The sequence below is a fragment of the Theropithecus gelada genome, chromosome 4 (genome assembly GCF_003255815.1).
Source record: "Theropithecus gelada isolate Dixy chromosome 4, Tgel_1.0, whole genome shotgun sequence".
Classification (NCBI taxonomy): domain Eukaryota; kingdom Metazoa; phylum Chordata; class Mammalia; order Primates; family Cercopithecidae; genus Theropithecus; species Theropithecus gelada.
The window spans coordinates 161,633,258-161,647,317 of NC_037671.1; the positions used below are offsets into that span (position 1 = coordinate 161,633,258).

The 14,060-nt window shown below is 37.8% G+C and overlaps 1 protein-coding gene across 1 annotated transcript in view; it reads left to right on the forward strand.

Moving 5' to 3' along the window:
* The window catches only part of PEX7 (peroxisomal biogenesis factor 7), a 93,166-nt gene that overhangs the window by 70,485 nt on the left and 8,621 nt on the right, over positions 1–14,060 (forward strand). The window contains exon 9 of the mRNA XM_025382887.1: positions 4,105–4,204. Coding sequence (XP_025238672.1) covers positions 4,105–4,204 — 100 coding nt within the window. The remainder of the gene's footprint in view (positions 1–4,104; positions 4,205–14,060) is intronic.

Here is a 14,060-nt window from a genome sequence, read left to right on the forward strand (position 1 = left end):
ATCTGTTGGCTAAATTTCAAGTGTTAGTATAGAGATTTCAAATTACATTTGGTTAAAGTAGAAAGTAAGTAATTTTAGCTTAATCGTTGAAATGATTTTGACATTTTATTTAATACAGACTATGAGGAGCCATGCATAGTGGTACCCACCTGTAGTCCCAGCTGTTTGGGAGGCTGGTGTAGGGAGATTGCTTGAGGCCAAGGAGTTTGAGGCTGCCAGGGACCTATGATTTCACTGTCTCCAAAAAAAGTAATAATAGGTTGGGAGCGGTGGCTCACGCCTCTAATCCCAGCACTTTGGGATCCCGAGGCGGGCAGGAGTTCGAGACCAGCCTGACCAACATAGTGAAACCCCGTCTCTACTAAAAATACAAAAATTAGCTGAGCGTAGTGGCATGCGCCTGTAATCTCAGCTACTCAGGAGGCGAAGGCAGGAGAATCACTTGAACCCAGGAGGCGGAGGTTGCAGTGAGCTGAGATCGCGCCGCTGCACTCCAGCCTGGGCGCCAGAGCGAGACTCCATCTCAAAAAAAAAAAAGTAATAATAAAATGTTTAAAGAAGAGAGATGTAATATAGTGCTGTATACTTGCATTGTTCAAGAATTGTGGAACCAAAAAGCAAAAAATAACTCAACCAAGACATTATGACATAACGATTTAAATGAAAAATGTTCCTACAGTTCTGTAATATTTTTAATCATTGAAGACTTATTCAGTATATTTACTTCCCATGAGGGAGATTAAATAGTCAATGATTTCATCAGCAAAGAGACAAAAAGGCACCAAGTAGTATATGTGCTGGATCAAAACAAACATTTCACTTCAGAATAATGTGCCTTATTTGACCACTTAATGATATATTATAGTATGACTTCTCCCAGCAAAAAGGAGCCCATTTTACTTACGCGATATATGCATGAAGGCCCTTGGATATATAGCACTTATGGGGTGCTTGAATCCAGAAGACGGTTGCAAGGAGAGACCATGCCCACTCCCTTAATTGCAAACTTGAGAAAACTTGGAGAAACACCCGCTTTCTTCCTGTTAGCTCCTCCTCCTCTCAACTCACTCTTTCCAGTGAAACTTGAATAGAGATACATAGAAAAACTCTGGAAGTATACTCATGAAACTATTAACAGTGGTTGCTAATTAGAGAGTGAGAATGGGGAAAGAAATACATATATTTATTTTGTTATTAAAAAACCATTAGCAATTGAATAATAAATTATAGTGTATTTACATACCGTGTAGCATTTGGTTTTCTCAACTTAGTTTGTATAATTTACCGTATTTAACAATATTTTTGATATTTCACTACTGAAAATTATTGTTAAATTTTGCATATTAATATTGATTGAAAAAATGTTCCTGACTCCTGATCCCCTTGAGGTGAAGAAATCTGAAGCTTAGGTTGTCTCTGTTTAGCAAATCCTCTCAAGGCAAAAGCTGGCTTCCTTGTTCCATTTACTGCTCGGGGTTCCAGTCTTTACTTGGTTTTCACTGTTTACTTTACTTGGTTTTTACACTATTAGTGTTCTTCACTAATGCTTTAATGAAGTTTTAATGGTGGTGGTTTGTTTTTATGTTTCCTCCAGGGTTTTTAGTTGTTTTTAAAATGTTGATCTAGAAACCAGGTCAGCCATTCTGTTGGAAATGAACCTCTCTTAGTTTTTGTACCATAATGTATACACTTGGTGTGTTGCATAATTTCTACCAGAGCTGTGAAATGGTATAATGAAGTGTCTTTATGCCATTCAGTAGACTAACCCTCCCTTCACCAAAGAAGAGTTTCAGCATGTATTTTCTTTGATGAATTCTTTGCAAGATGCAGATAAATACTGGATCTTTTTTCCTAGGTTAAAATTATGTCTGTGATTCTGTGGTGTAGAACTCTGTGAGGCTTTGACTACCCATTAGCTGTATATTAGAGCAAATTCAGATGGACTTTTGAATAGAATCACAGTTCTCCTGAAAGTGTGACTTCCCTCATCACACTTTCAGACTGAAGTTGGATAGCTGCACCCAGGTGTCTTTGTGAGGCATCTTAATTTTCATAAGGCCCACCTTATCTTATCTCAGTGCAGCTTTGTCCTAAGCTGGCTCAAAACAACAGAAACTGCATTCCAGGAATTTATCAGGAGAGTATAAAATTCTCGTTGCTTTGTATTACCCTTATGTTCTAGAAGAAACCAATTTTTATGGTTTACATAAAGAATATTTAGTCTATCCATTTTGCTGAAATAAAATCTAAATTTCAAATGAAGTCAGAGAGTTAAATACCTGGATGACATCAAATTGACTTTCCCTTAGACCCATTCTTTTAAACTGCCCTTTAGGGTGATGCCATTCACTCATAAGCAGCAGCTGGCAAAGCATCTGTATGTTTCCTCACAGATGCTGAGGATGTTCTTATTACATAAATGTTGGGTTTCTTGTCACTGAACTCCCAAGGGAGAATTTCCTTCTGAGCTTTCCAGGAACAATTTGGTTGTGGACACCAAGCATTTGGGTCTTGATTGTCTCCCTTTTTTCTTTGGCTGCTAGAAAGCTTAGCATCTTGAGATCCTTCCCTGTCAAGGACATAGAACTTCATGGAATGTACCAATCTCATTGCAGATGCCATCTTACTTCCCTACCCTTAATTTTCCTTTAACTCATTTTTTGCCATATTAAATGCCTATTTTTAAATCATTTTGAGTATTTTTTGGAACATGGTAGCCACATGCAAAATCATTTGATTATTGTTTCAAATAATGCAAATCAGTGAATAACCATGTTTTAGAAATGAAATTACAAAATTATATGTTTACTTTTGCTTCTCTAAACATTATCGAGATCCAGAAAATTAGATTTTGATATAATTCACTGTCTCTAGAATTCAAAGAAACAAATATGCAGAGACAGTGGAGACCACTATTAGGATTTCTGAGAATGTGTACAGCTTGTTCCCTCATTTGGTTGAACAGACAGATTTTCAAAAGTAAAGTCACTCTCCCCAAATATTTTGTAGATTTCAGTAATCTGATAAATGAGCTATTTACTCATTGTTTCTTTGGTACCCACACAGTGGATTATCCATAGCAACAACCCTTTTCAAAGCTTAATAGGGCCAACTCTGTATTTATTAGGGAAATAATACCACCAGGTTAAACAAACTATGGCTCTTGGTTCTGTGAATTTACTCTCTTTCAACGGGATCTGTTAAACCTTCAGTGTGCCATGTTGTAGATCATTAGAGAAGCTGAATTAGGATATGACTCTATGATCCTGAAAGTGCCATTTTTATAGTGTGTTTAGAGTCAAATAAAAAAGATGATGAGCAAATAAAGCATTCGAAATAAAGTACTATGTTACGTATTGAAAACAGGGCCAAATTCTTGTCTGCACAGTACAAATGAGAGCTTGATTATGGTAAATATTACCACTTTCAGTCTATGGAGGTTAAGTAGAATACATAATATTGGCTCAGGAAAATACATTTCTGTTTTTCTTGATTCTAGGAATTATATTGATGTGGAATCTGTAAGAAAGGCTATGCCTCAAAAAAGAAAAAAGATAATTTCAGAATTACAGAGATTTTCATAAGAGAACAGATTTTTTTCAAAGAATTCTAATTGCTATTGAAATTTAAATTAAGCCTAAGATCTTTCATGTCACTTGTTGAGAAATGAAGTCGTATTTAAAATCACAATTTGTTAGCGTTCATTTAATTCAGTATCCTTATTTTACAGCCATGAATGCTTTTAGAAATTGCTACAAAAGCATACTGACTATCATCTCATGTCCTTGTGCAATATAAAAACATATTTTAAATTAAAACTTGTTAAGCTTCTGTCCTACCAGGTATACTAATGGGAGTAGAATAATCTTTTATAAGGGTAGATTGCTGAATAATTAGGTTTTTTTTCTATATAATAGAATGGAGTACATTTTTTTTTTTCTTATAGGATTTTTTATGTGGGGCTTAATAGTGGGGTTCTGTATTTATGAATTGGTTGAGCCTGTTTGGATAAAATCTTGGCTATGTCAAATATCTATTTTTTCTTAATATAAGTTTTTTGGTAGTTTTAGCATTTAAATTCTTCCCTTTTGTTTATCTTCATAGATTCTGGAACTTTTCAAAGCCTGACTTTCTCCTTGAAACAGTGGAGCATCATACAGAGTTTACTTGTGGTTTAGACTTCAGTCTTCAGAGCCCCACTCAGGTAACAGATACAATCTCATGATATTCTCTTCTGCCCAAGTTCACAGCGAACTCTGTGTGGCATGCGTTGCTTTTATGAATAACGTTGTTGCCATTTTAGCTATATAAGTTTGTGTGTTTGAGCATTAAACTACTAGGGAATAAGAGGTATCAAGAAAGTTCCCATACCTTTCTCCTCTTGAAAGATTGATTTCTGTGAGAGAAAAAGGAACCTTCCCAGGAGGTATTATCCTAACATTTTGAAGACTTTCTCTAGGCCTCTCCCAACAGAAAAGTGACAAGAGAAAGATGGAATACGGCAGGATTGTTGCCATAGGTTGGCAGGAGTCAGGAGCATGTGGTCCTGACTCAGCCGTCCCACTAGGCAGTTGAGACCATGGGCAGGCAGGTCGCTACCCTCTCAGGACTGTCGCCCTTGTCTCCACACCACATGTCGAACGGGAGCCTTCAGATGGAGAACAAGTAGAGGAGAATGTCTACTATTTAAGTTAATAAACAATATATTTCTCCCTTTTTGTTCTCTTGAGGACTTGAGAGTAGACACCTTGCACTTTAAATATCCCTCAGGTTTTTTTTTTTTTTTTAAAAAAAGCTTTTTCATTTTAGAAATTGTAAAGTCAAGTCAGAAACACTACAGTATGTTGAGTGATAAGGCCCTTTAAATACAGACTATGTTAAAGAACCAGCATATCAGTGAAACACAACATTTGGAAATTCTAGAGCATGACTGTGGAATTGTGCTTTTATGATAACTTTCATAAGTTAAACAAAAAGAAAATCCCACTTCACATTAATGTGTTCTGAAATTTAAATAAATATATGTTTTTCTTTTTTGGGGGGGTGCGGTAGGCAGAGTTTCACACTGTCACCCAGGCTGGAGTGCAGTGGTGCAATCTTGGCTCACTGCAACCTCGACCTCCCAGGTTCAAACAATTATCCCACCTCAGCCTCCTGAGTATCTGAAATTAAAGGCATGCACCACCACACCCAACTAATTTTTAACTCCAGCCCAGGCTGGAGCACAGTGGTACAATCTTGGCTCACTGCAACCTTCGCCTCCTGGGTTCAAGTGATTCTCCTGCCTCAGCCTCCCCAGTAGCTGGGATTACAGGCATATGTCACTGTACCCAGCTAACTTTTTATATTTTTAGTAGAGATGGGGTTTCGCCATGTTGACCATGACCAGGCTGGTCTCAAACTGCTAACCTCAAGTGATCCACCTGCTTTGGCCTCCCAAAGTGCTAGGATTACAGGCATGAACCACTGTGCCTGGCCTAATCTTTGTATTTTTAGTAGAGATGGGGTTTCACCATGTTAGCCAGGCTGGTCTCAAACTCCTGACCTCAAGTGATTCACCCTCCTCAGCCTCTCAAAGTGCTGGGATTACAGGTATGAGCTCTCGGCCTGTGAGTTTTTCATTTTAGGAATTAAAGATGTAATTCTGAGTTTAAAAGATTTTCATTCGGTATTAGAAAGTTCCCATTAACATTAGAAATAATCATTTAAAATGACTTAATGTCATATAAGAAGAGAAAAACCTGAAATAGTGATGAGTGAAATGGCATTATTTTCAGCATAAATATAATGTGTTTCAGATGAACTAGTCCTTTTCTGATACATTTATTATGGATGGTTTTTAGTAAAATGATTGTACCTGTTTTCTGTTTTAGTCTTAAAAAGTTATAGTGTACATACTGAAACATGGCACCCCCAAACAAAGGATCCTAAGTAAATATTCATTAAATCCTCATCCTTACGTATTTCTATTACCTGTCCTCTGTGAGCCCAGACTGGAACCTGTGGCAGCAGCTGCAGCGCCCTTTTCCTCAGCTGTGGTGCTTCCTCGCCCGGGTCTGAAGAATACCAAATGTTTTCTAAATCCTCCACACATAGTAGACCTACCTTATTAAAAGCAACTTTGTGATGAGAGGACTTAATCAGAGGACATACATCCCTAAGTAATAGATTTTATTCAAATTAAGATGGTGATCTCATCCAGTATTTTATTTTTTTAATATATCTAACATTAATACATTTTAAATACAAACATTTGAGTTGTGTATATTATTAATTTATATATATTTAAATGATAATTTGTATTATTTTAATTATTTTTATATACAGAAAACTCAACAGTGTACATTTAATCCAGTTTAGTGGTAGGTTCTTTAGCCTTTGCCTTTTCCAGCTTGGCAGTGTGAGCCACAGACTTGGGACCAAGGACATTGACCCCCCGGTGACGGCAGATCTCATCATATCTGTCATTGCAATTGGTCCTGATAGCTTCCACCATCCTAACCGAAGCCCTTTTGTCTTCCGAGTTAATCTGTGTGAAGGTGACGGTGGTGCGGGTCATCCTGTGGACCAGTCTTGCCCTTTCCTTGACAGCGCAGTCAGGGACCCCCATTTTATGAGACAGGGCAGGCAGGAAGACAGCTCAATGGGATCCACGTCATGTGCAGTCACCACCAGCTAAGCCGCCTTCTTCTCCACTAAGGTGGTGACGGTGTTAACCCCAGCTTGAAGGACAGGTGGTCTCTTAGTGGGGACTTTGCCCTTTGCAGCAGCTTTGCCAGCAGCTTTCTTCTCAGCCTGAGCCGAGTCTCTGCTTCTTCTCTTGCTTAGTCTCTGGTCTGTATTGTGGGCCAGCTTATGTCGTTAAGCAGCTGTTTGGTGGTCCCAGGGCCTGGGTGAACTGGTTCATCACAGGAGGCACTTCTAGGCTCCTGCAGAGGGTAGCTCTTTGCTGCTGCAGCCTGACATAGTGGGGCCATTTCACAAAACGGGTGAGGTCCCTTTTGGGCTGGATGTCCTGTCCAGTGTTAGAATTCTTAGGCCTTTTCTCAAACAGGGGATTCATCACTTTCTTGGCCTGTTGCTTCAAGACAGCAGGGACTGGGGCCACCGTCTTGCCCTTGGTCTTCTTTCAGCATCTTGGGCGACTGGAGGAGAGAGATAATTTGTATTTTTGCAGGCCACATCAAACTCCTTTCTAGGGGAGATATGAATCAAGTTCTACGTGTATCTCCAGATTTTTCCTTTCACTTATTTTGTCTGTTATAACGAACAACTCCCAGGACTTAGTGGCCTAAAACAACAACTTTATTTGCGCACAATTCTGTGAGTCAGCAATTTGGACCAGGCTTACCCTAGCAGTTCTTCTTTTGGTCTTTCCTGTGGCCACCCATGTGGTTCCAGCCATCTGGTGGCTTAACTAGGGCTGGGTAGTCTTAGGCCTTGTTCAGTGTGTCTGGTGGGTAGTGCTGGTTGTCTTCCAGGCCGTGTGTCTCTAGGTGTGCCCAGGTCTCTGCATTTAACAGTTGTGTGTTTCCAAGAGGGCAAGAGCAAAAGCCGTAAGTCATCTTGAGAACTGGACTTGGAAGCCACACAGCATTCCCTCTGTTGCAAAGCAAGTTGCGAGGCCAGCCCAGATTCAAAGAGTGGGAAATAGACTCTACCGCTTGATGGGAGGGCCTGTGAAGAATTGATAGTCACTTAAAATCTGCCACACTAACCTTTGTTGGTATAGTAGGTGGTTTAAGTTTTGTTTGTTTGTTTGTTTGTTTTGAGACGAAGTTTTGCTCTTGTTGCCCAAGCTGGAGTGCAATGGCACGATCTCCGCTCACTGCCACCTCCACCTCCTGGGTTCAAGCAGTTATCCTGCGTCAGCCTCCCGACTAGCTGGGATTACAGGCATGTGCCACCATGCCCAGCTAATTTTGTATTTTTAGTAGAGATAGGGTTTCGCCATGTTGACCAGGCTGGTCACAACCTCCTGACCTCAGGTGATCCGCCCACCTCGGCCTCCCAAAGTGCTGGGATTACAGGTGTGAGCCACTGTGCCCAGCCAAGTTATTTTTAACATACTATATTTATCCTTTAGTCTCATAATGTGTCAGATTTACAGATTGTAAGTTAATTTTGCTCTTTGATCATATTTTATTCCCTTAGAAAGTATCTTTCTGTCACCTCTTAGTATCTTTCTATCTGCTTTCATATACCTATTGTCTCTTGTGATCTTAGCAGCTGTAGGACCTTGCTAATGTTACTTTAAGGCTCTGTGTTTTCATATATTCTCAGTCTTAAAAGAGATTTATCTGAGTTCTTCTGTGTATAATTCTGTTTCTTTTTAGCTTCTCCTTTCTTAGAGATCTGAGAAATGAGGTCAAGGGCATTCTTACATTACACCACCTTTCTTCTTAACAGAATGTAAGATCTTGTCTTTAAAAGTTTAAAACTTGACAAGTAAGTGTCTGGGGTCATTCTTTAAGGATAATTGCTGAGAAATGCTCTACGCCCTCTTTTGTTAAGCAGGCTGAAGGCATCGTTTTCTTTGATTTTTTTTTTTTTCTAATCATGATTTGTACAGTTCTAACATTTTATCCTTTCTTTCTTATCCTTATTATTTCTAAATTGGATACTCTTTTTCTTTTTGTAAGTTTATGATTCTAGACCTATAATATACCTATTTATATAATTGGAATTTCTGTATTATCTTTAGAATTCCTGACTTTGTGCTCTGCAGTATCAATTCTGCTCTTCCGAATGCTCAGTGATGTTTAGTTTAGTATTTATAAGCTGGATACATGTTTACATGTCTTTATACATTCTTTTTGGGGCATATTTATTATTTTAATCTCTTTTAAAGTAAACGTTATCACTTTCAGATATCACTGCAGTATGTTTAATAAGCTTTAATGTTTTCCTCATGACAAAATTTTGGAAATTACATTTAGAAGAAAGAGAAAAGAGTACCTATAGTCTCCCCACTTAAGAAAGAATTTCTGTTATACCATATTATTATGTTTCTTTTAAAAGTCTGTTTTACCATATTATTATGTTTCTTACAATTAATTAAATGTAAATTTGTATTTTAAAATGCACATATTTTTAAGTGTACAGCTCAATTAGTTTTCCAGAAGTGACTACCCCTGTATAACCACTATCCACATTGAGATATGGAACATGGCTTGCATTCCAGAAGCCTCTTCCCAAATCTGAACCCCTCCTTCCCAATGGTAGCTACCCTTCCAGTCTCTGTGTGTGTATTTTTCAAGTTTTTCAAAGTTTGGTTATACTACATATACAAGTTTACCTTCTGGGACTCCCAAAATGCTTGGTAAACAATCTTTTCTTTCTTTCTCTTTTTTTTTCATAGAGACAGGATCTTGCTATGTTGCCCCGTTTGGTCTAGAACTCCTGAACTCAAGCAGTTCTCCTTCCTCGGCCTCCAACGGACTGGCATTATAGGCATGAGCCACCATGCCCCACCTAACATAATCTTTAATTAGTGAATATCTGAATCTGTCCATGTTAGGAATATGTAGCTCCTATATAATGAGTTTTCTTTAAAATATTAATAGAGTAGAAGTAGTTTTGTATATTTTTGTTTTGTTTCAGTGTAAGATGATTAGATTTGGTTCTGGTTTAAACTAGTTCTTTAGATGTATTTTTATTTTTAATTATTATTATTATTTGAGACAGGGTCTCACTATGTCACCCAGGCTGGAATGCAGTGGTACGTCATGGCTCACTGTAGCCTTAACTTCCTGGGCGCAAACGATCCTCCCACCTCAAGCCTCCACCCCTACCCTACCCTACTGAGTAGCTAGGACTACAGGTGTGCACCACATTTTTATTTTTTTACTTTTTTGTAGAGATGAGGTCTCACTGTGTTGCCCAGGCTGGTCTGGATCTCCTGGGCTCAAGTGATCCTCCCATCTCAGCCTCCCAGAGTACTGGGATTACAGGTATGAGCCACTGTGCCTGGTTAGGTATCATTTAAAAATTCAGCTCTTGTTTTGGTTCAAATCTCTATTTCCATAATCTTTGATATCAGGTTTAATGGTTGACAATAGATAAAAGTATTTAAGAATTCTCTAATGAGTTTGAAAAATTGGATATTAGAAGATGGCAAGCATTATTGGTAGTTAGGATATTTGTGTCCTGTTCACCTTTTATGTCAGGTGATATTTTCTGCGTCTGTCACAGACTAGCTTTAGAGTTAAAAAGAACAAGTGCCAGAAACAGTCGGTGTCCTCAGGCATTAGTCTCTGCTGTTTCCTCATTGATGCTTTCATAATTGTGTAATTTTTTAGCTTACAATGATATAACAAGTCCTCGTCGTTTTCCCCAAGCCATAAAACATTTCCCAGGTCCAGCTCTGTAGGATATCAGTGTGCTCCTTAGATGGATGGTATTAGGCTGTGTCTGCTGCCCTCTGCACTGAATGGACACTCTGATATGGTTTGGCTGTGTCCCCATCCAAATCTCACCTTGAATTGTAACTCCCACAATTCCCACATGTCATGGAAGGAACCCAGGGGGAGGTGATTGAATTATGGGGGCAGGTCTTTCCTGCACTGTTCTCATGATAGTGAATGAGTCTCATGAGATCTGATGGTTCTATAAGGGGGAGTTGCCCTACACAAGCCTTTTTTTTTTTTTCTTCACTGCTGCCATCCATGTAAGACGTGACATGCTCCTCCTTGTCTTCTGCCATGATTGTGAGGCCTCCCCAGCCATGTGGAACTGTAAGTCCATAAAACCTCTTTTTCTTCCCATTCTCAGCTATGTCTTTATCAGCAGCGTGAAAATGGACTAATACATACCCCTTGCAATTATAGCATCCCATTACTGTTGACATCTGCCTCTGAGCTTCCATTTCTGAATCACTCACTTTCCTATTCAATTTCCTTTCTCTTGATTATGAAGCGTTGCTTCTAAAAACCCACCAAACATACTGACTAGGCACACTTCAAATAGCTTTTTTAAAAAAACTTCATTTGGGCTCTTGGTCCTACTCAACTTACCTTTGAAGTCTTTCTGATTTTACCTTTGAAGTCTTTTTGATTTTTTTAGCCCATCTCCACTGTATCTTTCCTCAACCTTTTTCAGTGTCAGTATCTGGACATTTGACTTTATGTTCTACTTACTGTTAAAAGAAAGTTCCCAGGAATGAGCATCTTCTTCCGTGTCTGTCACCCCAAAATGTTTGCATGTTATCTCTGTTTTTTTTCCCATCCTTCCAGTGGTTTCTAATTTTCTCACTGGTTCCCTCATCCACAACTTTGCTTCTTCCCTTACCCACTGTTTTTAGATCTTCAATCGGTTCTTCTGTTTTCAAAGCTCTATGGGGCTTACCCCACTATCCTGTCTCACTATCAGTAAGTTCTATTTCTCTTCTATTATTAAATATCTAGAATTAGTAGATTGACCTCTTGCTTTTAGTTTCTCAGAATCTACACTCTCTTTTAAACCTGTCTTCCTTTCATCGTTCAATTGAAGTTAAGCCCAAAAAGATCACCAGTAAACTCCTGAAAACCAAATTAGCCTTTTTTCCGACTTTTTTCTTATTTAGCCATTGAAAAAAATCTTCCTGTCCTATTTTTTCAATGCTACCATGCTGACCTCTTCTTCCTTACCTCTTTGCTAAATATCTTCATCACCATCCTTCCAAAAGTAGATGTTCTCCAATATTCAATCTTAGCCCTTTTACTTTGGTGCAACTTCTCCTTGAAGCTGTCATATAATTCTATGCTAGGATACTTGCCCTGTGTATCCAGCGGACTTTACTGTGAGATCTGAGTAGATGTCATGCTTTTCCTTCAGTATTCCTAACCTGGTCAATTGATTGCATTTTGGGGCCATACGAGAGATCTGGGAAGTCATCCTAGTTTTCCTGTCTCTTCACACTTCCTAAATTCAACTTGGTATCGAGTTTATGAGTTATTTCTCACCAATATCTCTGAAATCCAGACAATGCCTTTCTACCTCCAGTGCCTTAGATGAGCACTTATTTGTACCTTTACCATGGATTACTGCAACAATCTCAAAGCTAGTCTCTGAGCTGTTTCCATTATCCCATTGATCCTCCATGTTGCCTCTAGAGAGAGGTTTCCATAATGCAAATCTGATTTTGTTAGTGCTTGACCTGAAACACATTAAAGATAGGAGCAAGATGAGAACTGCCACCATCACCACTGTAAATTAACATGGTTCTAAAAATTGTGTGGCCAGTTAGAAATAGGAGAAAACAAAATAGAATATAAATTTTTTAAAGGTAGAACATTTTATTGTCATTTGTAATTCATATGATTGTCAAATTGAATATTAAATATATCAACTTTAAACCTATTAAAAATAATGAGAGTCCAATAAGAAAGTCAGTTAAAATAAATATATAACATTGAATACCCTACAGATATAACAATTACCAGTTAGAAAATAAAATGGGAAAAATCACTTTTACATGGCAACAACTGTGTATGTGTGTGCATGCGTGTGTGTGCGTGTATGGGTGTAGGATTCCTAAAGAATAAAAATTTAAAATATACAGGACTCTAGGTTAAGAAGATTATGTAACTTTGCTAGGAGACCTTTGAAAAAAGACTGGAATAAATGGACAGACATATCATGTTCCTGCAACAGAATACATTTTTCCTATTGCTGTCCCTTTTTTAAGGCATTTGTCATCCAATACAGATGCTACTGTATTTGCCTCCTAACCTGTCTTTCTCTTTTTAGAATTCATGGTTACTCACTCCTGTGATGCTTTTAAACTACTCTGACCATTAACCTCCTGCCATACTATTAAATACTAGTTTTAATTTGCAAATTAATCCAGTTAAATTGTCATTTTTATCACTGTCATCTTTGCTCAGAAACCTTCAAGAGGAAGCCCATTCATGCCCTTCAGTGTAGAGTCTGAACTTTTAATCTTGCTTTCAGGATTCAATATAATCTGTTTTCCTTTTTAATTTTAGTTCTCACCATCCTATGTAATCCTCTATTGCAGAACAATTACATTTTGTTATTCGTCATATCCCTGTTTTTTACCCCTGTTTCTCTTGCTCTCCTCCGCCTCTGCCTATGGAAATTATTTCTGCCTTTTTGACTCCAGAATTAAATTCTTCTCTTCCTTCTCTCCTCCTCTTCTTTTCTTCTCTGCTTCAGCAAATATTTTGTGTCAGCTAAATATCTTGAGTGCCTGGAGACACACAGAGGATTAATGTCAACTACCTAATACGTATGTGCTAAATAGCTATTGAGTGAATTAATGAAAAGGATTTTTTTAGTTTATTGATCAACTCTTTCCTTGCTTTTGCATGAACTCCATAATGATTATCATAATAAACCATGTTCTCTCCTGTAGTCACTTTCTATTGTAAGTTGGTTGAGTAAGTACAACATGTTTCTTCCTTTAGTCCCAAGTTTAATATACTGCAATATAATGTCTTGGCTGCTTTTTCAAAATGTAGAGTTAACTGTGATTTTTTTTTCATTCTGTCTGTGTCTTTCTGCCTGTTTCTATTATTCATTTTTGCTAAAGAAGCCATGTGTCATAAAGATAATTACAGTAGATTGAACAAGTTTCCCAAGGGCAAAAGCAATTGTCCACGAAATTGAGAAAAAAAGGGTATAATGATAAATAGGAAATGGAAAACTTCTTAATAAGGTAAAGCTCCTAATGAGTCAGTTGGAATTCTTATTATTAACAATCACATTAAATCATTTGAGATAAGTTACCTTATCAGTTGCATGTGTAAACATTTTAATAAAGTGGAGGGAATTGATACAATTAAGGGATATAAATTCATTTTCTAAATTTTACATGTATTTAAAGGGTCATATTTCCATTTTAATGTTTTCTTCTCTAAAATCCACATTTATGGGACCATTATTACCGAAGATGTTCTATAATACATGTGATTTGATCCACCACTGGTAAATTTTTATTATAGTCTCCTTAGTGAATGCATGTTTCTTTACTATTTTTGGATTTATGTAGCATTTAGTCTGGTATTTTGCACATAGGAAATACTGAAATACTGGTTTAATACAGTTGTTCTCCGGCA